Raw genomic sequence first — 26634 nt, forward strand, 5'->3', positions numbered from 1 at the left:
GTGTAAGGAAACGTGTCGAAATGTTTCCACCTGGAGTTTTACCTGGAGTTTACCTGGAGAGAGTTTCGGGGGTCAACGCCCCCGCGGCCCGGTCTGTGACCAGGCCTCCTGGTGGACCAGCCCCTGATCAACCAGGCTGTTGCTGCTGGCTGCATGCAAACCAACGTACGAGCCACAGCCCGGCTGATCAGGAACTGACTTTAGGTACTTGTCCAGTGCCAGCTTGAAGACTGCCAGGGGTCTGTTGGTAATCCCCCTTATGTGTGCTGGGAGGCAGTTGAACAGTCTCAGGCCCCTGACACTTATTGTATGGTCTCTTAACGTGCTAGTGACACCCCTGCTTTTCATTGGGGGGATGGTGCATCGTCTGCCAAGTCTTTTGCTTTCGTAGTGAGTGATTTTCGTGTGCAAGTTCGGTACTAGTCCCTCTAGGATTTTCCAGGTGTATATAATCATGTATCTCTCCCTCCTGCATTCCAGGGAATACAGGTTTAGAAACCTCAAGCGCTCCCAGTAATTGAGGTGTTTTATCTCCGTTATGCGCGCCGTGAAAGTTCTCTGTACATTTTCTAGGTCGGCAATTTCACCTGCCTTGAAAGGTGCTGTTAGAGTGCAGCAATATTCCAGCCTAGATAGAACAAGTGACCTGAAGAGTGTCATCATGGGCTTGGCCTCCCTAGTTTTGAAGGTTCTCATTATCCATCCTGTTATTTTTCTAGCAGATGCGATTGATACAATGTTATGGTCCTTGAAGGTGAGATCCTCCGACATAATCACTCCCAGGTCTTTGACGTTGGCGTTTCGCTCTATTTTGTGGCCAGAATTTGTTTTGTACTCTGATGAAGATTTAATTTCCTCGTGTTTACCATATCTGAGTAATTGAAATTTCTCATCATTGAACTTCATATTGTTTTCCGCAGCCCACTGAAAGATTTGGTTGATGTCCGCCTGGAGCCTTGCAGTGTCTGCAATGGAAGACACTGTCATGCAGATTCGGGTGTCATCTGCAAAGGAAGACACGGTGCTGTGGCTGACATCCTTGTCTATGTCGGATATGAGGATGAGGAACAAGATGGGAGCTAGTACTGTGCCTTGTGGAACAGAGCTTTTCACCGTAGCTGCCTCGGACTTTACTCTGTTGACGACTACTCTCTGTGTTCTGTTAGTGAGGAAATTATAGATCCATCGACCGACTTTTCCTGTTATTCCTTTAGCACGCATTTTGTGTGCTATTACGCCATGGTCACACTTGTCGAAGGCTTTTGCAAAGTCTGTATATATTACATCTGCATTCTTTTTGTCTTCTAGTGCATTTAGGACCTTGTCGTAGTGATCCAATAGTTGAGACAAACAGGAGCGACCTGTTCTAAACCCATGTTGCCCTGGGTTGTGTAACTGATGGGTTTCTAGATGGGTGGTGATCTTGCTTCTTAGGACCCTTTCAAAGATTTTTATGATATGGGATGTTAGTGCTCTTGGTCTGTAGTTCTTTGCTGTTGCTTTACTGCCCCCTTTGTGGGCCCTCCGTGTGTGAAGCGGGAGCTTTAGCCACCAGGCCACCGGGCCACCGGGCCACCAGAGGAATGATCTCATTGTTAATGGACTGCATAACCCTCAATTTGGTTGCCATGTGCATGGTGTTCCAAGCAACAGCAGCTGGACCTGAAGACATCAATGTCGAAATGTTTCAGCACTTCATTCTACAGTCTCACTACTGGTAACTGATACTACTATCAGTTACCAGTAGTGTCAGTGACTCGTACCAACCGTTACTGATTCACTGTCCCCGTTACGTGATCACAGACCGTTATTGAGTCATTCTACTGACCAAGCATATTGTTTGAATGTCGCTTGCCCTCCGGGCACGATAAAAGTTAGTTGAGAACAGGGTAGCAGAGACGGCAGGTCAGGCTTGGCAGTTCCATCCTTAGTGCCCATAATAATAAGTTACCAGCCATCCAGAGTGTGTGATTTTACCCACTTCCAGCAGAACCCCTACATGACAAATTGGTGGCAGCAGTATGGGTCTGGATTTAGAGTATTTCAGCAATTAACAAAGAAAGCCAGACTTGTTTCGCGCCAGCGCTGGGTTATTGGTGCCACTGTATCCCTCGGTCAACAAAGCCACCTCCCAGCCAGTCTGCCAGCCAGCCAGTTTCTACAGCCACCTACAAAGCTTCGTGGTTAGTTGTGCCTTAGTTGCATTGTTAGCCTTCAAGGAGTTGATCTGGGTTTTTAAGCCGACCAGTAAGCCAGCCTGTGGTAGAGACCGCAAGTTACTATCCAGCCTGTCTCAAGTCATCCAACCTGCTTCTTCATGCTGTGTGCATAACGTGAATTCAGTCATCCAGTGTGGGTTTCATCCAGCTAAGCCAACTGTTTCTCCAGCACAGCCAGAAGTCTGCCCAGCGAGTTCCTCTTTGAAGAATTGTCTCCAATATCGCTTTGTGCTACCAGTTGGATGCTGGTAAGAGTGATATTCACCATCCCTGTGGCATATTGTGGCTTAAGCCACCTGAGTTTTCTCGTGAGTAGTGTAGGGTAGTTCCTGTGCCGTGAGATTGTGTGCCAGTGAGCGCGCGGGATAGTCACCCAAACCTCCGCCACCTCCACCACCCACTACCCACCCGGGGTTCTGCTGGAATTGGGTAAAATCACACACTTCGGACGGCTGGTAACTTATTGTTATAGGCACTAAGGATGGAACCGCCAAGCTTGACTTGCCGTCTGCTACCCTGCTCTCAACTAACTGAAATCGTGCCCGGAGGGTGAGCGACATTAAACAACATGCTTGGTCAGCAGAATGACTCAATAATGGTCAGTGATCATGTAAGGGGGGACTGTGAATCAGTAACGGTTGGTATGAGTCACTGACACTAATGGTAACTGATACTACTGAGAACAGTGCTAATCTTCTTGTACCTGTTCAGTCATATTGAGTTTTAACTCTTCAGTTGAAAACTGAAGAAGTCCTTTTTTTTTTAACACTAATCAGTCTTATAGGCTAAGAGTTGTTATCCTACCACAGCTCATTTCAAAGCCTCAGCCCTATCTAAGGTATACGTACTACATCCACAATTGGTGATAACCAATTGGTTATTGTAATCTTTTTCAGTCTATATAAAGCTTATAATATTACCTTGCTGGGCATTACAACATCTTGTCCCAAGCTTATTCCATAGCAACAGCAACACTTGGTATCTGCTGGCATGGGAAATCTGGAAAAACAGATGGGACATGCAACTATGACCACCCTAGAAAATGCCATGCCCATATGACAACAGGAAAATGCAAACTCCCTTCCTGTAAGCTTTTTCACCCTGAAATGTGTACCTCTTCAGTACAGGAAAGACTGTGCTATAACTTAAATTGCCAGGCATACCATCTAAAGGGGACAAAAAGATACAAAACATCCAGGCCATGGGAAAACCTGGGTAGCCACAGCCACTCAAGAGGGAGAGGTTTTTTAGTGCCAGGAAGGAAAAAAAACTGGCAGGAAATGGCAGAAATCGTACACCAAATCCAGTCATTCCTGGAGTGGAACCACAGTCGATGGCCTCCACTCCAAACCAACAGATACAGATACTAATGCCGGAAAAAAAATCCCCCCCCAGTACCAACAATACCACCAGTCCGATAACATTCTTCTTTGCAAATATACAGGGTCTAAAGCCAGCAACAAACAACAAAATACCTTTCATCCGTGGACTGCTTGCAGAGGCAAAGGCATTGTTCGCGGCTTTCACTGAGACCCACATAAAGGATCACTTGGACAACGAAATATGGATCCCAGGTTACAACCTATACAGATGTGACAGAGTGAACAGGCAAAAGGGGGGGGTTGGCCTGTACATTGCAGAGTCACTTGTTTGCACAGAACTGCTTAATGCCTCAAATGATGTAGTGGAAGTTTTAGCAGTAAAGGTCGAGAACCAAAACCTAGTCATTGTGGTAGTCTACAAGCCTCCGGATGCAACATCCCAGCAATTCCAGGAACAGCTGTTAAAAATTGACCACTGTCTGGAAAATCTTCCAGCTCCTGCACCCAACATCTTGCTCCTGGGGGACTTCAACTTAAGGCACCTAAAATGGAGGAATATAGCAAATAATATTGTTGCAGTAATAACACCAGGAGGCAGCTCTGATGAAAACTCACACTCACACGAGCTTTTAAATCTCTGCACAAAATTCAATTTAAACCAGCAAATAATAGAGCCTACTAGACTGGAGAATACACTAGACCTCATCTTCACTAACAATGATGATCTGATAAGAAATGTCACCATATCAAAAACAATATACTCAGATCACAACATAATTGAGGTTCAGACATGTATGCGTGGAGCCCCAGACCGACAAAATGAGACTAGTCACGAGGGAGCATTCACCAAATTCAACTTCAATAACAAAAACATAAAGTGGGACCAAGTAAACCAAGTCCTAACCGATATAAGCTGGGAAGATATACTAAGCAACACAGACCCAAACTTATGCCTAGAACAGATTAACTCGGTGGCACTCGATGTATGCACAAGGCTTATTCCTCTAAGAAAAAGGAGGAGTAGATGTAAAATAGAAAGAGACAGGCGCTCCCTTTACAGGCGACAGAAAAGAATAACAGAGCGGCTAAAAGAGGTCAATATATCTGAAATGCGCAGGGAGACACTGGTCAGAGAAATAGCAAGCATCGAACTTAAGCTAAAAGAATCCTTTAGGAGTCAGGAATCGCGGGAAGAACTAAAAGCCATAAATGAAATCGAAAGAAACCCAAAGTATTTCTTCTCCTATGCCAAATCAAAATCGAGAACAACGTCCAGTATTGGGCCCCTACTTAAACAAGATGGGTCCTACACAGATGACAGCAAGGAAATGAGTGAGCTACTCAAGTCCCAATATGACTCAGTTTTTAGCAAGCCGCTAACCAGACTGAGAGTCGAAGATCAAAATGAATTTTTTATGAGAGAGCCACAAAATTTGATTAACACAAGCCTATCCGATGTTATCCTGACCCCAAATGACTTCGAACAGGCGATAAATGACATGCCCATGCACTCTGCCCCAGGGCCAGACTCGTGGAACTCTGTGTTCATCAAGAACTGCAAGAAGCCCCTATCACGAGCCTTTTCCATCCTATGGAGAGGGAGCATGGACACGGGGGTCGTCCCTCAGTTACTAAAAACAACAGACATAGCCCCACTCCACAAAGGGGGCAGTAAAGCAACAGCAAAGAACTACAGACCAATAGCACTAACATCCCATATCATAAAAATCTTTGAAAGGGTCCTAAGAAGCAAGATCACCACCCATCTAGAAACCCATCAGTTACACAACCCAGGGCAACATGGGTTTAGAACAGGTCGCTCCTGTCTGTCTCAACTACTGGATCACTACGACAAGGTCCTAAATGCACTAGAAGACAAAAAGAATGCAGATGTAATATATACAGACTTTGCAAAAGCCTTCGACAAGTGTGACCATGGCGTAATAGCGCACAAAATGCGCGCTAAAGGAATAACAGGAAAAGTCGGTCGATGGATCTATAATTTCCTCACTAACAGAACACAGAGAGTAGTCGTCAACAGAGTAAAGTCCGAGGCAGCTACGGTGAAAAGCTCTGTTCCACAAGGCACAGTACTAGCTCCCATCTTGTTCCTCATCCTCATATCCGACATAGACAAGGACGTCAGCCACAGCACCGTGTCTTCCTTTGCAGATGACACCCGAATCTGCATGACAGTGTCTTCCATTGCAGACACTGCAAGGCTCCAGGCGGACATCAACCAAATCTTTCAGTGGGCTGCAGAAAACAATATGAAGTTCAACGATGAGAAATTTCAATTACTCAGATATGGTAAACATGAGGAAATTAAATCTTCATCAGAGTACAAAACAAATTCTGGCCACAAAATAGAGCGAAACACCAACGTCAAAGACCTGGGAGTGATTATGTCGGAGGATCTCACCTTCAAGGACCATAACATTGTATCAATCGCATCTGCTAGAAAAATGACAGGATGGATAATGAGAACCTTCAAAACTAGGGAGGCCAAGCCCATGATGACACTCTTCAGGTCACTTGTTCTATCTAGGCTGGAATATTGCTGCACTCTAACAGCACCTTTCAAGGCAGGTGAAATTGCCGACCTAGAAAATGTACAGAGAACTTTCACGGCGCGCATAACGGAGATAAAACACCTCAATTACTGGGAGCGCTTGAGGTTTCTAAACCTGTATTCCCTGGAACGCAGGAGGGAGAGATACATGATTATATACACCTGGAAAATCCTAGAGGGACTAGTACCGAACTTGCACACGAAAATCACTCACTACGAAAGCAAAAGACTTGGCAGACGATGCACCATCCCCCCAATGAAAAGCAGGGGTGTCACTAGCACGTTAAGAGACCATACAATAAGTGTCAGGGGCCCGAGACTGTTCAACTGCCTCCCAGCACACATAAGGGGGATTACCAACAGACCCCTGGCAGTCTTCAAGCTGGCACTGGACAAGCACCTAAAGTCAGTTCCTGATCAGCCGGGCTGTGGCTCATACGTTGGTTTGCGTGCAGCCAGCAGCAACAGCCTGGTTGATCAGGCGCTGATCCACCAGGAGGCCTGGTCACAGACCGGGCCGCGGGGGCGTTGACCCCCGAAACTCTCTCCAGGTAAACTCCAGGTAGGCCTCCGAGGCAAACTGGAGCTTTTTCTTTAGGTTTTGTTATCAGAGGCTCTCCAGTGTTCAAATAAACAAGAGTTTTTCCCCTGACCTTATGTAATTTGAAGGTGAACTGTAAGTATATGCTCTTAGCACTACCTTGTTTCTACTCATCATTAGCAAACTTGCCTCTGTTCTTCTGTCAAATACCTGGTCATCTCTTTATGTTACTAGGCGAGTTTGGTATTACTTGTGCAGGCACAGGCTGTCAACTTGTAGAGACCTTTCTAATACTCTATTGACTGAGCTTCCTACTGGCCCACCTTACATGTTTTCAGTTTTCTGTTGCTTGAACAGGATTAATTTCATATGACAATCTATTATCCCTCATCCATTTCTATACAGTACCTATTGGTTCCTGTATCCTTGAACAGAAACGGTCCCATTTCTCAGCCATGTCTTTGATAGTCTAATGTCATGGAAGCCTCACAGAACCTCCCTCAGCACTGCCATGAAGGTGGTAAACAAGATCTTCTTTGTCTGCATTCAGCCCTATCTTATCTACATTAGACTACGGACACCAACTGTATTCCTCAGCCTCCCCTGCCACTCCTGAATGTGATCCCATCATGGTTTACATTTATGTCTTAGGTTTTTTTTTTAATCTTTCCCAGTTGAGAGCCTGTACACAGGCAAATGTCCCTTTGCAGGATGATGCCCAGAGTCTGCTATTTTGTCTGCTTCCATTATCTTCACAATTCTACCACATACAGAGCAATTAAGGATGTTAATAAGACTTGTTTTATTGTTGCTCCCATTTATTGTCTCTTTAGTCTCTATTACCTGGAGTTTACCTGGAGAGAGTTCCGGGGGTCAACGCCCCCGCGGCCCGGTCTGTGACCAGGCCTCCTGGTGGATCAGAGCCTGATCAACCAGGCTGTTGCTGCTGGCTGCACGCAAACCAACGTACGAGCCACAGCCCGGCTGATCCGGAACTGACTTTAGGTGCTTGTCCAGTGCCAGCTTGAAGACTGCCAGGGGTCTGTTGGTAATCCCCCTTATGTGTGCTGGGAGGCAGTTGAACAGTCTCGGGCCCCTGACACTTATTGTATGGTCTCTTAACGTGCTAGTGACACCCCTGCTTTTCATTGGGGGGATGGTGCATCGTCTGCCAAGTCTTTTGCTTTCGTAGTGAGTGATTTTCGTGTGCAAGTTCGGTACTAGTCCCTCTAGGATTTTCCAGGTGTATATAATCATGTATCTCTCCCTCCTGCGTTCCAGGGAATACAGGTTTAGGAACCTCAAGCGCTCCCAATAATTGAGGCGTTTTATCTCCGTTATGCGCGCCGTGAAAGTTCTCTGTACATTTTCTAGGTCGGCAATTTCACCTGCCTTGAAAGGTGCTGTTAGTGTGCAGCAATATTCCAGCCTAGATAGAACAAGTGACCTGAAGAGTGTCATCATGGGCTTGGCCTCCCTAGTTTTGAAGGTTCTCATTATCCATCCTGTCATTTTTCTAGCAGATGCGATTGATACAATGTTATGGTCCTTGAAGGTGAGATCCTCCGACATGATCACTCCCAGGTCTTTGACGTTGGTGTTTCGCTCTATTTTGTGGCCAGAATTTGTTTTGTACTCTGATGAAGATTTAATTTCCTCATGTTTACCATATCTGAGTAATTGAAATTTCTCATCGTTGAACTTCATATTGTTTTCCGCAGCCCACTGAAAGATTTGGTTGATGTCCGCCTGGAGCTTTGCAGTGTCTGCAATGGAAGACACTGTCATGCAGATTCGGGTGTCATCTGCAAAGGAAGACACGGTGCTGTGGCTGACATCCTTGTCTATGTCGGATATGAGGATGAGGAACAAGATGGGAGCGAGTACTGTGCCTTGTGGAACAGAGCTTTTCACCGTAGCTGCCTCGGACTTTACTCTGTTGACGACTACTCTCTGTGTTCTGTTAGCGAGGAAATTATAGATCCATCGACCGACTTTTCCTGTTATTCCTTTAGCACGCATTTTGTGCGCTATTACGCCATGGTCACACTTGTCGAAGGCTTTTGCAAAGTCTGTATATATTACATCTGCATTCTTTTTGTCTTCTAGTGCATTTAGGACCTTGTCATAGTGATCCAATAGTTGAGACAGACAGGAGCGACCTGTTCTAAACCCATGTTGCCCTGGGTTGTGTAACTGATGGGTTTCTAGATGGGTGGTGATCTTGCTTCTTAGGACCCTTTCAAAGATTTTTATGATATGGGATGTTAGTGCTATTGGTCTGTAGTTCTTTGCTGTTGCTTTACTGCCCCCTTTGTGGAGTGGGGCTATGTCTGTTGTTTTTAGTAACTGTGGGACGACCCCCGTGTCCATGCTCCCTCTCCATAGGATGGAAAAGGCTCGTGATAGGGGCTTCTTGCAGTTCTTGATGAACACAGAGTTCCATGAGTCTGGCCCTGGGGCAGAGTGCATGGGCATGTCATTTATCGCCTGTTTGAAGTCATTTGGCGTCAGGATAACATCGGATAGGCTTGTGTTAATCAAATTTTGTGGCTCTCATAAAAAATTCATTTTGATCTTCGACTCTCAGTCTGGTTAGCGGCTTGCTAAAAACTGAGTCATATTGGGACTTGAGTAGCTCACTCATTTCCTTGCTGTCATCTGTGTAGGACCCATCTTGTTTAAGTAGAGGCCCAATACTGGACGTTGTTCTCGATTTTGATTTGGCATAGGAGAAGAAATACTTTGGGTTTCTTTCGATTTCATTTATGGCTTTTAGCTCTTCCCGCGATTCCTGACTCCTAAAGTCTCTATATTTGCACTTTAATAATATCTCTTTAAGTTACCTTCCCATTATGTTCTCCCCATAACTTTTCCCTTCTCTCTTCACTTTGAATTGTACAATGTTATGCTTAGTTTTTATAATAAGGATTGATTACTGTATTTTATGTAATGCTGATAATTATGCAATACAATAAATATTTTAACTCACTTTCAAGTCTTTCCTGTCCTTTACCTGCAAAATTTAGTCTAAATGTGACACGCTTTCTTTTGTGTATTTCAGATTGAGTGTCTGCGAGTGCTAGTCAGTGGTGTGGGTAATGGAGTGGCTGCACATCCTGCCATGACAACCTCTCGCTTTACACAGACTCCTGCACACATTGCTGCCTTTGCTGGCCACCCTCATTGTTTACAGTGGCTCTTGCAGTCTGGAGTTGATCCAAATGCACAGGTCAGAGGGGTTATTATAGAATTTTTATTGTAATCATTACAAGAAACAAATAGCTTTATTAACTAGATTAAAAAACATGCATTTGAATGCATACGCACCAAATGTAAATGTAACTAATTTCATAGGTAGTAGGTAAGTAGACAGTAACCATCCAGGAAATTACTACCAACTTTTCATGGGATTATGAAACTGAGCCCTGTTAGTCGTTCTGTTATCTGGCAGTATTGCTGGTCATTTTCTTTCTGCTAGCTAGGCCAGTGCAAAGAAAGTCTGAGAGGACTTTAGAGTTGTGGCAGGTTTTCATCCCAGGTATGGTGCTAATGTTAAAATTGTGAAAATGATGTATTTTGCTTACATTAGATCATTTGGTTAATTAAGCTGTGGCCCTGCTTGCTTGTGTCAGACAAAGTTTGGAGGACCTGCAAAATTACAGAGCAAAGCAGTGAGGATCATCCTGGGATGCCCTCGTACTGCCATAATTGCTAAGAGTGATGCTACATCTTCATAAAACTATGTACTGTATATTGTATTTTAATTGTGTTTCATCTGAGACCAAAACTGTAATATACGTATACAGCCTTCCCTAACTTAGCGGCGTACTTATTTATCGATGACTCCAACTTATGACAGGCTCTCTTGACTAGTATGCATACCTAAATAATGTATATTAGAGCTGATTTCCTCTGTTGTGTTTATTACAGTATACAGTACACTACTGTATAAACACTTCAAAATATACCAGAAATTTTATAAATAGTGCAAAGGTAACATTAAAACAATATCAAAGATGGTTGACACAAATCCACTACCATTATAGTAGTATTCTCCTCACTTAGCAACTAATTCATTTACCAGCATGGTGTTAGGAACAGAACTCCATCATAAGTGAGGAGAGGCTGTACTTTAATTTTAATGAAAGCCTAGTGATGATGTGTAGAGTTGTAGAATAGCTTTTAGATTCTGGATTGTGAAATATGAAAAATGGGCTTAAAATAATGTTACAGTATGTGTTTTGTGATTACAATTTATGCAATACGAGAGTGAATTAGTATTGAGAGTAGAAAGTCGATAAAATTTTTCAGCGCATCAGCCATCTCCCTCCAAGATAGGGTGACAACCCCCCCCCCCCCCCCCCCCCCCCCCCCCCCCAAAAAAAAAAAAAAAAAAAAAAAAGAGGAAACACATTCACTTCCATTCACTCAATTACTATCTTGTCAGAAGTGCACTGATGTCACAATTCAGAGACCCTTCCAACTGCAACATCCCCACCTTTCCTTCAGAGTGCAGGCACTGTACTTCATATAACAGGGCTCAGGTCCAGTTAACTGGCTTCTCTGCAACTCCTTTATAAGTGTTGTCTTGCTCACTCCAGCAGCACATCAAATCATAAAAAAACACTTGTCTACAATTGTCGTGGGGGTTCGTAGGAGATATGAAGGTTGGAGATAAACACACTTGTTGGATGGTAACACTATATTGCAGAGTGTGAGAGAGGGAGGCCCAGCCTGCCTGTAGATGCTTGGTAGGTCTAACGGGAACTGAGAAGGATTCCAGGTGCGAAGGGCTCACAACAGCATCACGTGACGTCACACATGCTAGTCGCTGAGCCTACTGACCAGGGAGCCTAAATATATATACGCATATGGATGATACGATCTACAATATACTACACAAGTATACGTATAAGGGAATTCAGTAGCTATACTGACACAATGACTCATGTGTACAGTATACATATAATACTACTGCATATTGTGTGTGTGTGTGCAACATGCACTTGTCTTAGTCAGAGGAAACTCTAAGACTAAATGAAAAACATAGGTTGTTAAACACTTCAAAAAAATAGATAAGCTAACCATAGACTTGAGATAGAACTAATACCGGAATTATATTTTTATGCGAACAGTGATCAACTAAAGAGATGTAATAATAATAATCATATACAGGGAAGCAATAACCCATAAACATCATACAGTGCCTGGATAATAGGAGAATATCATGTCTGATCTGGATAATGTGCCTTTCACTAGCATCAAGGCACCTCCTTGAAAGAGACCTAACACTAGTACTGAGTGTTGTGTTGGTGGGTATATTACAACTGTGTTACAGAGACCTAACACTAGTACTGAGTGTTGTGTTGGTGGGTATATTACAACTGTGTTACAGAGACCTAACACTAGTACTGAGTGTTGTGTTGGTGGGTATATTACAACTGTGTTACAGAGACCTAATGCTAGTACTGAGTGTTGTGTTGGTGGGTATATCAGTTATGTTACAGAGACCTAACACTAATTACTTAGTGGGTATAAGGCAACAGATGTGTTAGAGATATAACACTAGTACTGAGTGCTGGCAGGTATATTACAACAAGTGTGGTAGAGGCATAACACTGGTACTGAGGGTTAAGGTGGTGAATGTATCTAAACCACTGTGCAGGTTGAACATGCGTCATACATCATAATTCTCACATTGCAGGATTACTTGGGAGAGACGGCTCTACACAAGGCAGCACGCACAGGCTCCACAGAATGTGTTAATCTTCTGATTGAAAACAAGGCAAAAATTGGGTATGTTATAGCAGTTTTAGTACTACAGATTTTATATTTAGAATTAATTTAAAGAGAAGATTTTTCTGGTGACATGAGACACAGTTTCAAAACAAGCAATGCAGTAATAAATTAGTTACTATATTTTTACAGTAAAAGAATAAGATTATTGACAATTACATTTATCAATAATTTTGCATGATTTCTGTATCTGTGGCTTGTTTCCTCTTGTAACTTGCCATCCATGAGAGGTTGATGATATGTTCCCTCTATAAACTTGCCATCCATGAGAGGTTGACAATATGTTCCCTCTATAAACTTGTCATCCGTGAGAGATTGATGATATGATTCCTCTATAAACCTGCCATCCGTAAGAAGCTGACAGTATGTTTTCTCTGTAAATTTGGCATCCATGAGAGACTGGCATTTTATAACATCTTCAACAAACATTACGAATGCCTTAAGTGTTAAAAACTCTTGAATGGTTGCCAAGAAAACTTGTAAAAGAATTTTGCTTATTAATTTGGCTGTTATCAATGAGACAAGAGACAGCAGAACATTGTGTTAAAGAACAAGAGTGAGGCCTTTGTCAGCAAGCATAATTTGAGTATAAAGAAGGCATCCAGCACAATGTTATATTGAGGAACAAGAATGAGGTCTTCCTCAGCAAGCTAAGACAAGGCAAAATACATAAAATAGACAGGCAAGAGGAAGTGAAAATTTCAGTTTCCAATACTGTAAATCTGTCTGCTTATAATAATATATACAAATCTCACATTTGGATAATCTAAAGTAGTTTTATGTTCTAATTTTTCATTAAGCCAAAAATGCTCTGCATAGCTAGGGGCTTTCCATAATTAATAATGCAGTGCACGTCATCTAATTTTGTACAGTTTTATTTTTAAAGAAATAAAAATTTTAATTTTAATTTCAATAAATCTTTCTTAAGCAATTTTTTTGTTCTTATTCAGAAAAGTACAAATTTCAGGAATTCAAAATTTCTTAAAGAATTTTGTCTTTTGAAAAATAATTGCTATCCTTTATTGAAATTCTAATTAGAATTCATTAAAGTCAGACTGCTTATTCAAACTAATTCAAAATATCAGTGACTGTTACAGATTCAAGATTCAATCCTGACTAGTTTTTCAGTGTCCTATCAGCTGTCAACAAAATCTTCCACTGGGAAAAGAAAAATAATGCAATGTTTATTTTCCTCTAAGAAGAACCTAAACTTTTCATTTTGTCTCACACTGACATGCAATGGTCACCCACGAATTTCTTCCTCGAAAGATAATCCTGACTCAGACGGTATAAAGAATGTCTTAAAAGCTATGTACCGTATACGTGTTTCATGTGAACTTGGCCCTGAAGTGTGTCCTCTGATAGCAGTTCCTTGTGATGTACATAACTCTCCTCCTTCAGGAACAAAAGCTATAGAGGTCTCCTTGGAACAAAGAGAATGCATTGCATGTGTGACTTATGAATGAAGACCACTACTTTCTTTAGCACTGGAACTAGAGAGAAGAGCTATGGAAACTTGAATTTGGTCCAGATCAGTAACATCGCATCCATTGACCTAACTAATAGGTTTAGGTATGGTGAGACAAAATTTAGACGTATGTGATTTTGAAATGTTGAGAAAAAGTTCATACCTAAAGTTCTACAACATTCCACCAGATACAGAAAAATGCCCTATTCCCACTGGTGCAGCAGTGTAATACTCAGACAGGCAATCTGCAAAGATGTTATGGCATCTCAGAATTTAGGAAGGTAGGAAATGAGTGTTTTTCCTTATGCACAAAGTCAACTCTCTCTGCATTAGGCTGCAGAATGGCATTAATGTATACAAAACTAAATGCTGGAGTTGTACGAATGCTAGCTTCTTGAAGGAGTAGACCACAAGTGTAGTTACAGTTATTCCAGTGAACTGTTGCACTGTGAATAGCATTTTGTATTTTCAAGTTTGTGTGGAAGATGAGTTGATTATGATGCAAACTTTCATGAGAGTAGTTCTTTAACTTGTCAATGAAGCATCTGTCATTAATTTATTCTGAGGAAGAATTTAAATTCATGGAAGCTAATCTCTTGCGGTTCTCTTACTACACAAAGGTACGCCTGCATTGACAGGCAAATATATGCATGGTCAGTGAAGAAAAATTTTAGGTAGAGAGAAATGATCTAAAGGATGAAATGAACAACCAGCATGAGACAACAAGGTACAGAGATATATAGCAATGTACTGCAGTGAAGCAGTTTTTCACATAACAAGGTCAAACCTACAACAGTCCACAGTACGTACAACCAGAACTGCAGAAAACAGGGATGTATAAACTAAGAGCCTATTAAAGCATCACACAGTACTGGTGGTACTAACAAAGCCTCATAATCCAAACATCTCAGATGGTATGGTATACAGTATCTTCATTTCTATTTTTGCTGATATTCAGGATTTAAAAACAAAAATAAATAAAATTAAGTGGGTAGGGGATGTGTAGATCAGGTGTTTACATTGAAGCATATATGTGAACAGTATTTAGATAAAGATAGGGAAGTTTTTATTGCATTTATGGATTTAGAAAAGGCATATGATAGAGTGGATAGAGGAGCAATGTGGCAGATGTTGCAAGTATATGGAATAGGTGGTAAGTTATTAAATGCTGTAAAGAGTTTTTATGAGGATAGTGAGGCTCAGGTTAGGGTGTGTAGAAGAGAGGGAGACTACTTCCCGGTAAAAGTAGGTCTTAGACAGGGATGTGTTATGTCACCATGGTTGTTTAATATATTTATAGATGGGGTTGTAAAGGAAGTAAATGCTAGGGTGTTTGGGAGAGGGGTGGGATTAAATTATGGGGAATCAAATTCAAAATGGGAATTGACACAGTTACTTTTTGCTGATGATACTGTGCTTATGGGAGATTCTAAAGAAAAATTGCAAAGGTTAGTGGGTGAGTTTGGGAATGTGTGTAAAGGTAGAAAGTTGAAAGTGAACATAGAAAAGAGTAAGGTGATGAGGGTGTCAAATGATTTAGATAAAGAAAAATTGGATATCAAATTGGGGAGGAGGAGTATGGAAGAAGTGAATGTTTTCAGATACTTGGGAGTTGACGTGTCGGCGGATGGATTTATGAAGGATGAGGTTAATCATAGAATTGATGAGGGAAAAAAGGTGAGTGGTGCGTTGAGGTATATGTGGAGTCAAAAAACGTTATCTATGGAGGCAAAGAAGGGAATGTATGAAAGTATAGTAGTACCAACACTCTTATATGGGTGTGAAGCTTGGGTGGTAAATGCAGCAGCGAGGAGACGGTTGGAGGCAGTGGAGATGTCCTGTTTAAGGGCAATGTGTGGTGTAAATATTATGCACAAAATTCGGAGTGTGGAAATTAGGAGAAGGTGTGGAGTTAATAAAAGTATTAGTCAGAGGGCAGAAGAGGGGTTGTTGAGGTGGTTTGGTCATTTAGAGAGAATGGATCAAAGTAGAATGACATGGAAAGCATATAAATCTATAGGGGAAGGAAGGCGGGGTAGGGGTCGTCCTCGAAAGGGTTGGAGAGAGGGGGTAAAGGAGGTTTTGTGGGTAAGGGGCTTGGACTTCCAGCAAGCGTGCGTGAGCGTGTTAGATAGGAGTGAATGGAGACGAATGGTACTTGGGACCTGACGATCTGTTGGAGTGTGAGCAGGGTAATATTTAGTGAAGGGATTCAGGGAAACCGGTTATTTTCATATAGTTGGACTTGAGTCCTGGAAATGGGAAGTACAATGCCTGCACTTTAAAGGAGGGGTTTGGGATATTGGCAGTTTGGAGGGATATGTTGTGTATCTTTATATGTGTATGCTTCTAGACTGTTGTATTCTGAGCACCTCTGCAAAAACAGTGATAATGTGCGAGTGTGGTGAAAGTATTGAATGATGATGAAAGTATTTTCTTTTTGGGGATTTTCTTTCTTTTTTGGGTCACCCTGCCTCGGTGGGAGACGGCCGACTTGTTTAAAAAAAAAAAAAAAAAAAAAGTATATAAATGGGCTCGTCACAGATGCAAATGCAATGTTATAGGTGCAGAACTGCAATTGATGTAGATGTGAGAGAGTAAATAAGTAACAGGTAGGAGTGGGAATCTATGTAAGAGACTCATCGTGTTGTACAGAACTGTTGAAATGATCAAATGATCAAGTAGCAGTAAAAGGTATTAAAGTAGAGAAAAAGAATGTGGTCGTTGACCTTGCATATTAACCACCGTTAGCATTGACAGAGGAATTCTTTGCTCTAAACAGATAGGACATATAATTAGCTACTTTGAAATCCTTTAAAACTCCTCTAAAATATTATTGTCCTCAGATATTTTAACCTAAATGTTAAATGGTAGACAACTCTTACCAGAAATAGTACCTGGAAACATTTTTGCCCAACAGATGCGTACCAGAAACAATTAGAGACTTGTGAAAGGTTTATTTTGAACTACAGATAACAGAACCTAGAAATGAAAGTACTGTACACTTAGACTTAATCTTCTTGAACATTGAGGATCTAATAGAGACATGGTCTCAAATACAATAATCTCCGACAACAACCTCACTGAAGTACTGACAAGCATAAATCCGTGTGTAGAAAACCTAGGAAAGAGCCAAATTGCAGGGATGATCACTGGCTTTCTTTTATGCTTAACAATATTTTATTACATGTAAACTACATTTTGTATACTACAGAAAAGAACTAAAGTTGTATTGTATTGTATCATATTCAACAGTCAGGGATTTGAATGGGACAAAATGAACAAGAACTGTCAGACATTTTCTGGGAAATAGTCCTGAAAAAGGTATCCCACTGAGAAAAACTAATCAGATATTGAAAGAGAACTTAGAAGAATGCACAAAAGAAAAATGGTTACTGATTTGTTTAAAAATGAGCATAAAACAGCAAAGGAAAGATCATATACATGGAGCAGTTACTGATATAGAGCAGAAACTAAAACATATATACAGTGGTACCTCGAGTTACAAACTTAATTCGTTCCAGAGGGCTGTTCGAGTGCCGATACCAAAAGAATTTGTTCCCATGAGGAATAATGTAAATTAGATTAGTCCATTTCAGACCCCCAAAAATACGCTTATAAAAGCACTTACAAAAATACACTTGCATAATTGTTCGAGTTGGGAGCTGTTTGAAACTTGAGGTACCACTGTACTATGCCAGACAAGAGAAGCACAGAAGGAACAAATAGCCATCTGGGAAACCAACAAAAATCATAACTATTTCTACACATACAAAATCCAATTAAAAATCCACCTAGAGAATTGGTCCACTGCACATTTCATATACAAATGATGAAAAAGAAATGAGCAAAATTTTGAAAAACCAGTATGAATCAATGTACTAACAGTCCACTAAATGACAGCAGGGATGAGAATAAATTTTTTTTTTTTTTCATTACCTCTGCCCACACTACCAATCATATACAGCCTCTCCTCACTTAACGACGGAGTTCCGTTCCTAAGACCACATCATTAAACGAATTCATCACTAAGTGAGGAGTATACTATAATGGTAGAGAGTTTGTGTCAACCATCTTTGATATTGTTTTAATGTCACCTTTGCACCATTTATAACATTTCTGGTATATTTTTAAATGTTTATACAGTAGTGTACTGTATATTGAAATAAACAGAATAGAGGAAATCAGCTCTATTATACATTATTTAGGTATGAATACTGGTCAGAGAGCCCGTCATAAGTCCGAGGCATCAGTAAACAAGTACGTTGCTAAGTGCACTGATATAAGCACCCTTCCCCAGAATTAGAAAAGGAAATAGAAAACGTACTCACACTTGCAATATCAGGGCCTGATTAATGGACTTAGTCCTGGAGGTGGGAAGTACAGTGCCTGTACTCTGAAGGAGGGGTGGAGATATGTTGCAGTTTTTTAACTGTAGCATCAGCATGCTTCTGGCAAGACAGTGGAGTGAGTCATGCTGAAAGTGTTTCTTCTTTTTTGGGTCACCCTACCTCGGTTGGAAACGGCCAGCATGTTAAAAAAAATTCACAAAGTGCAACATACCACTAGAACAAGCATGAAAATTGCTTTTGTAGAAGACATTAAAAATTTGCAAGTATGTATCAACAAATTCTTCCATTGAGCAATAGAAATTAAGATTGACTGTTGATTAATTCCAGCTGTTCAGATATGGAAAGAATGAGGAACTCAGTGAGCACTCACTACAAAACACAAGAGGATCATCTTATAGAATGAAAATAATATGTGCGAGACTTAGATATAATAATGTCAAATTCTCATATGGAGGACACATTGAGACTGGTGCTGGGAAAATAAAAAAAGGTCTAGCTAAACAATGAGAACTTTCATATCAAGAGAAATAACACCAATGTGTGTTGTTAAAATCACTTGTGTTTTCTCATAGAATATTCAGTGTTCATAGCTCTGTTCAAGGCAGGAGAGATTTCAGAGCCGGAGATGATACAAGGATCATTCACTGTCCTCGTACTGTTATTAAACCATTTAAGCTATGTGAAGCACCCCAAAGTACTGGAAAGTACTGCAGTGAAGAGATACCAGAACCATACCCCCGGCCGGGATTGAATCCCGGCCGGGGGTATGGTTTATTTGCAATCGTGTCATTACGATTTCTTGAGTCAAGAGATACCAGATTATGTGTACTATACATGGAAGATACTCGAGGCCTAGTCCCAAATCTACGTACTACCATAGAAACATACTAGAGAAAGAGATATGGAAGTGTGAAAATGAAGCCACAGGAGTTTCATGGGCACAATAAGATAATACTGTGCCAACATATGTTGTCCAGTACTATTCAACATGCTTCATCAGATATCAGAAATATTGCTGGAACAAGTGTATCAAGTAGAAACTGGATCACTACCTCCAACACATTCCGGATCAATCAAGCTGTACTAGATATGGGAGTTAGTGGGCTGCCAACAGCCTGGTTGAACAAGCAGTCAGCAGAATAGCCTGTCCCTGGGTAGGACTGTAGGCATAAAAATTGTTAAAAGTGTCATAGATATATCATAGGTCACAGCTGAGCTCTAATTCATTGGTCTCACAACCTCTTTGATGAGTTTCGAGAGTCTTTCTACTCCCAGAGCCTGGCCATGAGCCAGACTCGTCTGATGCTAGCCTGGTCAATCAGGCTGTTGCTTCTGGAGGCCTGCTGCCCCACATATCCATCACAGCCTGGTTGATCTGGCACCTGGTGAAAATATGTACTTGTTCAGCTTCCTCTTGAAAACTTCTACACTTGTACCAGCAGTGTTTCTGATATCTAATAGTAAGATGTTGAATAATCTGGGCCATGGATGTGGCCCCAGATTATTCAACATTTTATTATTCACTGAATTTATTTTGAATGTCCTCCCATATCTCTCACTCCAGTATGTTATGGCAGTGTGCATATTTGGGACCATTCCCTCAAGTACTTTTCAGTTATATATTATCATGTATCTCTCTCCTCCACTCCAATGAGTACATATTTAAGACTTTAAGGCATTCCCAGTAATTTAAATGCTTTATTGGCTCTATGATGGCTAACTACTGGGACTAGCTACTTCCTTTGACTAATAATGTCTATGAACTGGTGCTTAGAGCCCAGCTCTTAATGCAAATATATGCACAAGAAAGAAAAATAGAAAGCAGAAGGTGGCTGCCAACAACGTACTTTGTAGACATACTTTTGCAGGTTACTCTTCCTGTAGTAGTTTATCAAGCCAAGACATTCTACATATTTTTAATGGTTTTCACAAATCCAGAAAGCTAATTTCAGTTTGGATCTGATAGAGCAGTGCTAATATGGATCATTGTGCTGAAGTATAAAATGTTTTTATGGTATTGAGGAAGAAAATAGAAAATGGTTTAAACCATATTTAAAAAGTATGCGTGATATTGACTCTTTCTTTGTGTAAGCTAACTAGAACTTACGTACTGTATTTTCAGACTTCGAAACAACAATTGCCAGACAGCTGCTCAACTTGCAAATGCATGCAGTTACAGAGCCCTTGCTGATCACCTGTTGCAACTGGAAGGAAAGCAAGGTAGGATCCTAATTACTATTAAACTTTATTTTGTCTGTGTGCAATTAATTACTTAATTACTAAATTGATATTCATTAATCTGTGTTGAACTTAAGATTTTTATAGATGTGTAGTTTATGGTTACAGAGTAAGTTCCACTTAATAGATTTGTGAAATATGGCAGGAATAACATATACATATTTTTTTTTTTTTCAACAAACCGGCCGTATCCCACCAAGGCAGGGTGGCCCAAAAAGAAAAACGGAAGTTTCTCTTTTTAAATTTAGTAATTTATACGGGAGAAGGGGTTACTAGTCCCTTGCTCCCAGCATTTTAGTCGCCTCTTACAATACGCATGGCTTATGGAGGAAGAATTCTGTTCCACTTCCCCATGGAGATAAGAGGAAATAAACAAGAACAAGAACTAGAAAGAAAATAGAAGAAAACCCAAAGGGGTGTGCTTGTACATGTACGTGTAGTGTGACCTAAGTGTAAGTAGAAGTAGCAAGACGTACCTGAAATCTTGCATGTTTATGAGACAGACAAAAGACACCAGCAATCCTACCATCATGTAAAACAATTACAGGCTTTCGTTTTACACTCGCTTGGCAGGATGGTAGTTACTCCCTGGGCGGTTGCTGTCTACCAACCTACCACCTATAAATAACATATATATGTATGCAATCAGATCACAGTAAACAGGTGATTTCAGAATATGCAAAACAACCACTCTGAAAGAATAGAGAAATTCCAAGTGCTTTCGTGACTACTCACATTATCAAGGATAATGTGAGTAGTCACGAAAGTGCTTGGAATTTCTCTATTCTTTCAGAGTGGTTGTTTTGCATATATATGTATATATATTGTGTTGGTTTGTTATACCACATCAGTCTGTATGCATATCCATTAAGCCTTTTTTTTTTTTTTAGATGCTACATAGTTCTGTATTAATATATACAGTAGGACCCCTGTATCTGCAGGTCTGGTATCCACTGTTTCAGTTATCTGTGGTTTACCGTGGCCCGAAAATAACCCTTAATTTTCAAAATTCAGAATTCAAAATTCAAAATTTTTATTTCTTTGTAAAGTTTACAATGTATGGTTTACATTTTACAAAATATGAAGTACGAAGAAAGCCACTAGCATGCCTAGGCATTTCAGGCAGACTTAATAATGGCCTCAAAGTGCAAAAGTAGTGATGGAGAAGCCATGACGTGCTTTCCATCAGTGAAAAAGTGATAATTCTCCATTTATTGTGCATGCTTCGTCAATTAAACTTTATAATAGGTATGTATAAGAAAATTGACAAAGTGGGAAGTCTGAATGTGCGTGGATGTTGTGCAAATGATAAGAAAGAGATGATTGTGGATGTTATGAATGAGAAGAAGCTGGATGTCCTGGCTTTAAGTGAAACAAAGCTGAAGGGGGTGGGAGAGTTTCAATGGAGAGGAATAAATGGGATTAGGTCAGGGGTTTCAAATAGAGTTAGAGCTAAAGAAGGAGTAGCAATAATGTTGAAGGATAAGCTATGGCAGGAAAAGACGGACTACAAATGTATAAATTCAAGGATTATGTGGAGTAAAATAAAGATTGGATGTGAAAAGTGGGTTATAGTAAGCGTGTATGCACCTGGAGAAGAGAGAAGTGTAGAGGAGAGAGAGAGATTCTGGGAAATGTTGAGTGAATGCGTGGGGAGTTTTGAATCAAGTGTGAATAATGGTGGTTGGGGATTTCAATGCTAAAGTGGGTAAAAATGTTATGGAGGGAGTAGTAGGTAAATTTGGGGTGCCAGGGGTAAATGTAAATGGGGAGCCTTTAATTGAGCTATGTGTAGAAAGAAATTTGGTAATAAGTAATACATATTTTATGAAAAAGAGGATAAATAAATATACAAGGTATGATGTAGCACGTAATGAAAGTAGTTTTGTTAGATTATGTATTGGTGGATAAAAGGTTGATGGGTAGGCTCCAGGATGTACATGTTTATAGAGGGGCAACTGATATATCGGATCATTATTTAGTTGTAGCTACAGTTAGAGTAAGAGGTAGATGGGAAAAGAGGAAGGTGGCAACAACAAGAGGGAGGTGAAAGTGTATAAACTAAGGGAGGAGGAAGTTCGGGAGAAATACAAGCGACTATTGGCAGAAAGGTGGGCTAGTGCAAACATGAGTAGTGGGGGGGTTGAGGGTGGATGGAATAGTTTTAAAAATGCAGTATTAGAATGTGGGGCAGAAGTTTGTGGTTATAGGAGGGTGGGGGCAGGAGGAAAGAGGAGTGATTGGCGGAATGATGAAGTAAAGGGTGTGATAAAAGAGAAAAAGGTAGCTTATGAGAGGTTTTTACAAAGCAGAAGTGTTATAAGAAGAGCAGAGTATATGGAGAGTAAAAGAAAGGTGAAGAGAGTGGTGAGAGAGTGCAAAAGGAGAGCAGATGATAGAGTGGGAGAGGCACTGTCAAGAAATTTTAATGAAAATAAGAAAAAATTTTGGAGTGAGTTAAACAAGTTAAGAAAGCCTAGGGAAAGTATGGATTTGTCAGTTAAAAACAGAGTAGGGGAGTTAGTAGATGGGGAGAGGGAGGTATTAGGTAGATGGCGAGAATATTTTGAGGAACTTTTAAATGTTGAGGAAGAAAGGGAGGCGGTAATTTCATGCACTGGCCAGGGAGGTATACCATCTTTTAGGAGTGAAGAAGAGCAGAATGCAAGTGTGGTGGAGGTACGTTAGGCATTACGTAGAATAAAAGGGGGTAAAGCAGCTGGAACTGATGGGATCATGACAGAAATGTTAAAAGCAGGGGGGGGATATAGTGTTGGAGTGGTTGGTACTTTTATTTAATAAATGTATGAAAGAGGGGAAGGTACCTAGGGATTGGCGGAGAGCATGTATAGTCCCTTTATATAAAGGGAAAGGGGACAAAAGAGAATGTAAAAATTATAGAGGAATAAGTTTACTGAGTATACCAGGAAAAGTATACGGTAGGGTTATAATTGAAAGAATTAGAGGTAAGACAGAATGTAGGATTGCGGATGAGCAGGGAGGCTTCAGAGTGGGTAGGGGATGTGTAGATAAAGTGTTTACATTGAAGCATATATGTGAACAGTATTTAGATAAAGGTAGGGAAGTTTTTATTGCATTTATGGATTTAGAAAAGGCATATGATAGAGTGGATATAGGAGCAATGTGGCAGATGTTGCAAGTATATGGAATAGGTGGTAAGTTACTAAATGCTGTAAAGAGCTTTTATGAGGATAGTGAGGCTCAGGTTAGGGTGTGTAGAAGAGAGGGAGAATACTTCCCGGTAAAAGTAGGTCTTAGACAGGGATGTGTAATGTCACCATGGTTGTTTAATATATTTATAGATGGGGTTGTAAAAGAAGTAAATGCTAGGGTGTTCGGGAGAGGGGTGGGATTAAATTATGAGGAATCAAATTCAAAATGGGAATTGACACAGTTACTTTTTGCTGATGATACTGTGCTTATGGGAGATTCTAAAGAAAAATTACAAAGGCTAGTGGATGAGTTTGAGAATGTGTGTAAAGGTAGAAAGTTGAAAGTGAACATAGAAAAGAGTAAGGTGATGAGGGTATCAAATGATTTAGATAAAGAAAAATTGGATATCAAATTGGGGTGGAGGAGTATGGAAGAAGTGAATGTTTTCAGATACAGTGGACCCCCGCATAACGATGGCATCACATAGCGATTATTTCGCATACCGCTTACTTTAATTGCAAAAATTTTGCCTCACATACCGCTTAAAAACCCGCTTACCGATTTTCGTCCGAGACGCGTCCAATGTGCGGCCTGAGCCACGCTCACATGTTCCGCCGGTGGCATTGTTTACCAGCCAGCCTCCGCGGTAACATCCAAGCATACAATCGGAATATTTCGTATTATTACAGTGTTTTCGGTGCTTTTTCTGGAAAATAAGTGACCATGGGCCCCAAGAAAGCTTCTAGTGCCAACCCTACAGCAATAAGGGTGAGAATTACAATAGAGATGAAGAAAAAGATCATTGATAAGTATGAAAGTGGAGTGCATGTCTCCGAGCTGGCCAGGTTGTATAATAAACCCCAATCAACCATCGCTACTATTGGTGGTACAGCTGCTGCTGCTGCTACTGCAGCACTGTCAGCTGCTGCTGCTGCTGCTGCACTGTCAGCTGCTGCTGCTGCTGTAGCACCGTTGTTGGTGTGGCTTATTGAGAATACCAAGAAACAATTAACCCCAGAGGATTTGCCACCCAGGATAACCCAAAAAAGTCAGTGTCATCGAAGACTGTCTAACTTATTTCCATTGGGGTCCTTAATCTTGTCTCCCAGGATGCAACCCACACAAGTCGACTAACACCCAGGTGAACAGGGAAAAATGCCTGGAACTAGTGCTCATATTGGTGAATTTAAAGCCAGCAAAGGTTGGTTTGAGAGATTTAAGAATTGTAGTGGCATACACAGTGTGATAAGGCCTGTTCTGGAAGAAAATGCCAAACAGGACCTACAGTACTCAGGAGGAAAAGGCACTCCCAGGACACAGTGTCTCATCAGTCATTGCTGCATCTTCAATAAAGGTAAGTGTCATTTATTCTTCATTTAGTAGACTAGTACATGCACAATATATACTGTGCATGTACTACTCTACTATTGTGCATGTATCCTTCTCTTTGTGTGTGGGAAAATGTATATTTCATGTGGTAAAATTTTTTTTTTCATACTTTTGGGTGTCTTGCACGGATTAATTTGATTTCCATTATTTCTTATGGGGAAAATTCATTCACATAGCGATTATTTCGCATAACAATTACCCCTCTTGCACGGATTAAAATCGTTAACCGGGGGTCCACTGTACTTGGGGGTTGACGTGTCAGCGGATGGATTTATGAAGGATGAGGTTAATCATAGAATTGATGAGGGAAAAAAGGTGAGTGGTGCGTTGAGGTATATGTGGAGTCAAAAAACGTTATCTATGGAGGCAAAGAAGGGAATGTATGAAAGTATAGTAGTACCAACACTCTTATATGGATGTGAAGCTTGGGTGGTAAATGCAGCAGCAAGGAGACGGTTGGAGGCAGTGGAGATGTCCTGTCTAAGGGCAATGTGTGGTGTAAATATTATGCAGAAAATTCGGAGTGTGGAAATTAGGAGAAGGTGTGGAGTTAAAGTATTAGTCAGAGGGCAGAAGAGGGGTTGTTGAGGTGGTTTGGTCATTTAGAGAGAATGGATCAAAGTAGAATGACATGGAAAGCATATAAATCTATAGGGGAAGGAAGGAGGAGTAGGGGTCGTCCTCAAAAGGGTTGGAAAGAGGGGGTAAAGGAGGTTTTGTGGGCGAGGGGCTTGGATTTCCAGCAAGCGTGCACGAGCGTGTTAGATAGGAGTGAATGGAGATGAATGATACTTGGGACCTGACGATCTGTTGGAGTGTGAGCAGGGTAATATTTAGTGAAGGGATTCAGGGAAACCGGTTATTTTCATATAGTCGGACTTGAGTCCTGGAAATGGGAAGTACAATGCCTGCACTTTAAAGGAGGGGTTTGGGATATTGGCAGTTTGGAGGGATATGTTGTGTATCTTTATACGTACATGTATATGCTTCTAAACTGTTGTATTCTGAGCACCTCTGCAAAAGCAGTGATAATGTGTGTGTGGTGAAAGTGTTGAATGATGAATATATTTTCTTTTTGGGGATTTTCTTTCTTTTTTGGGTCACCCTGCCTCGGTGGGAGACGGCCGACTTGTTGAAAAAAAAAAAAAAATGTATAGGACTCATAAGTAGGGTTCACTACTATCCACGGTTTCGGTATCCGCGTCAGGTCCTTCGGAAGTATTCCCTGCAGATACAGGGGTCCTACTGTCTAGTACTGTTAGTTCAGTTATTATACCCCAAATGTTTTATAAAAGTAGGCCTAAATCAAGCTTTATTTTATAAAAACTAAAGCTTAGGCAGTCCAGCACAACAAAGCCTAGGGCATTCAATTTTGAGAATTTCCTGAAGATAGGCTAAACAGTTTGTGCTTAATAACAAATACCCTAACACCCTCTGAAAACCATTAATCCTATTGTTCCTTCAAAATTAACTGACTCAGTTTTGTGCAGATAGGTTGCACGTGCTTAACATTGTTGTACAAACTGGTTCACGAGCAACGCTTGTCGAAATGTTACCTTC

The 26634-nt window shown here is 40.9% G+C and overlaps 2 protein-coding genes across 6 annotated transcripts in view; one reads left to right on the top strand and one right to left on the bottom strand.

Annotated features, from left to right (window-relative positions):
• Positions 1–26634, bottom strand: part of LOC128696977 (trypsin-1-like) — a 185630-nt gene that overhangs the window by 145627 nt on the left and 13369 nt on the right. The window lies entirely within an intron of this gene.
• LOC128696975 (ankyrin repeat domain-containing protein 10) overlaps positions 1–26634 on the top strand; it is a 163272-nt gene that overhangs the window by 68255 nt on the left and 68383 nt on the right. For all 5 annotated transcript variants that reach the window (XM_053788424.2, XM_053788423.2, XM_053788425.2 and 2 more), the window contains exons 2-4: positions 9719–9886; positions 12362–12453; positions 20396–20493. In XM_053788424.2, the coding sequence (XP_053644399.2) occupies positions 9719–9886; positions 12362–12453; positions 20396–20493 (358 nt within the window). The remainder of the gene's footprint in view (positions 1–9718; positions 9887–12361; positions 12454–20395; positions 20494–26634) is intronic.

The sequence above is a fragment of the Cherax quadricarinatus genome, chromosome 49, assembly GCF_038502225.1.
Source record: "Cherax quadricarinatus isolate ZL_2023a chromosome 49, ASM3850222v1, whole genome shotgun sequence".
Classification (NCBI taxonomy): domain Eukaryota; kingdom Metazoa; phylum Arthropoda; class Malacostraca; order Decapoda; family Parastacidae; genus Cherax; species Cherax quadricarinatus.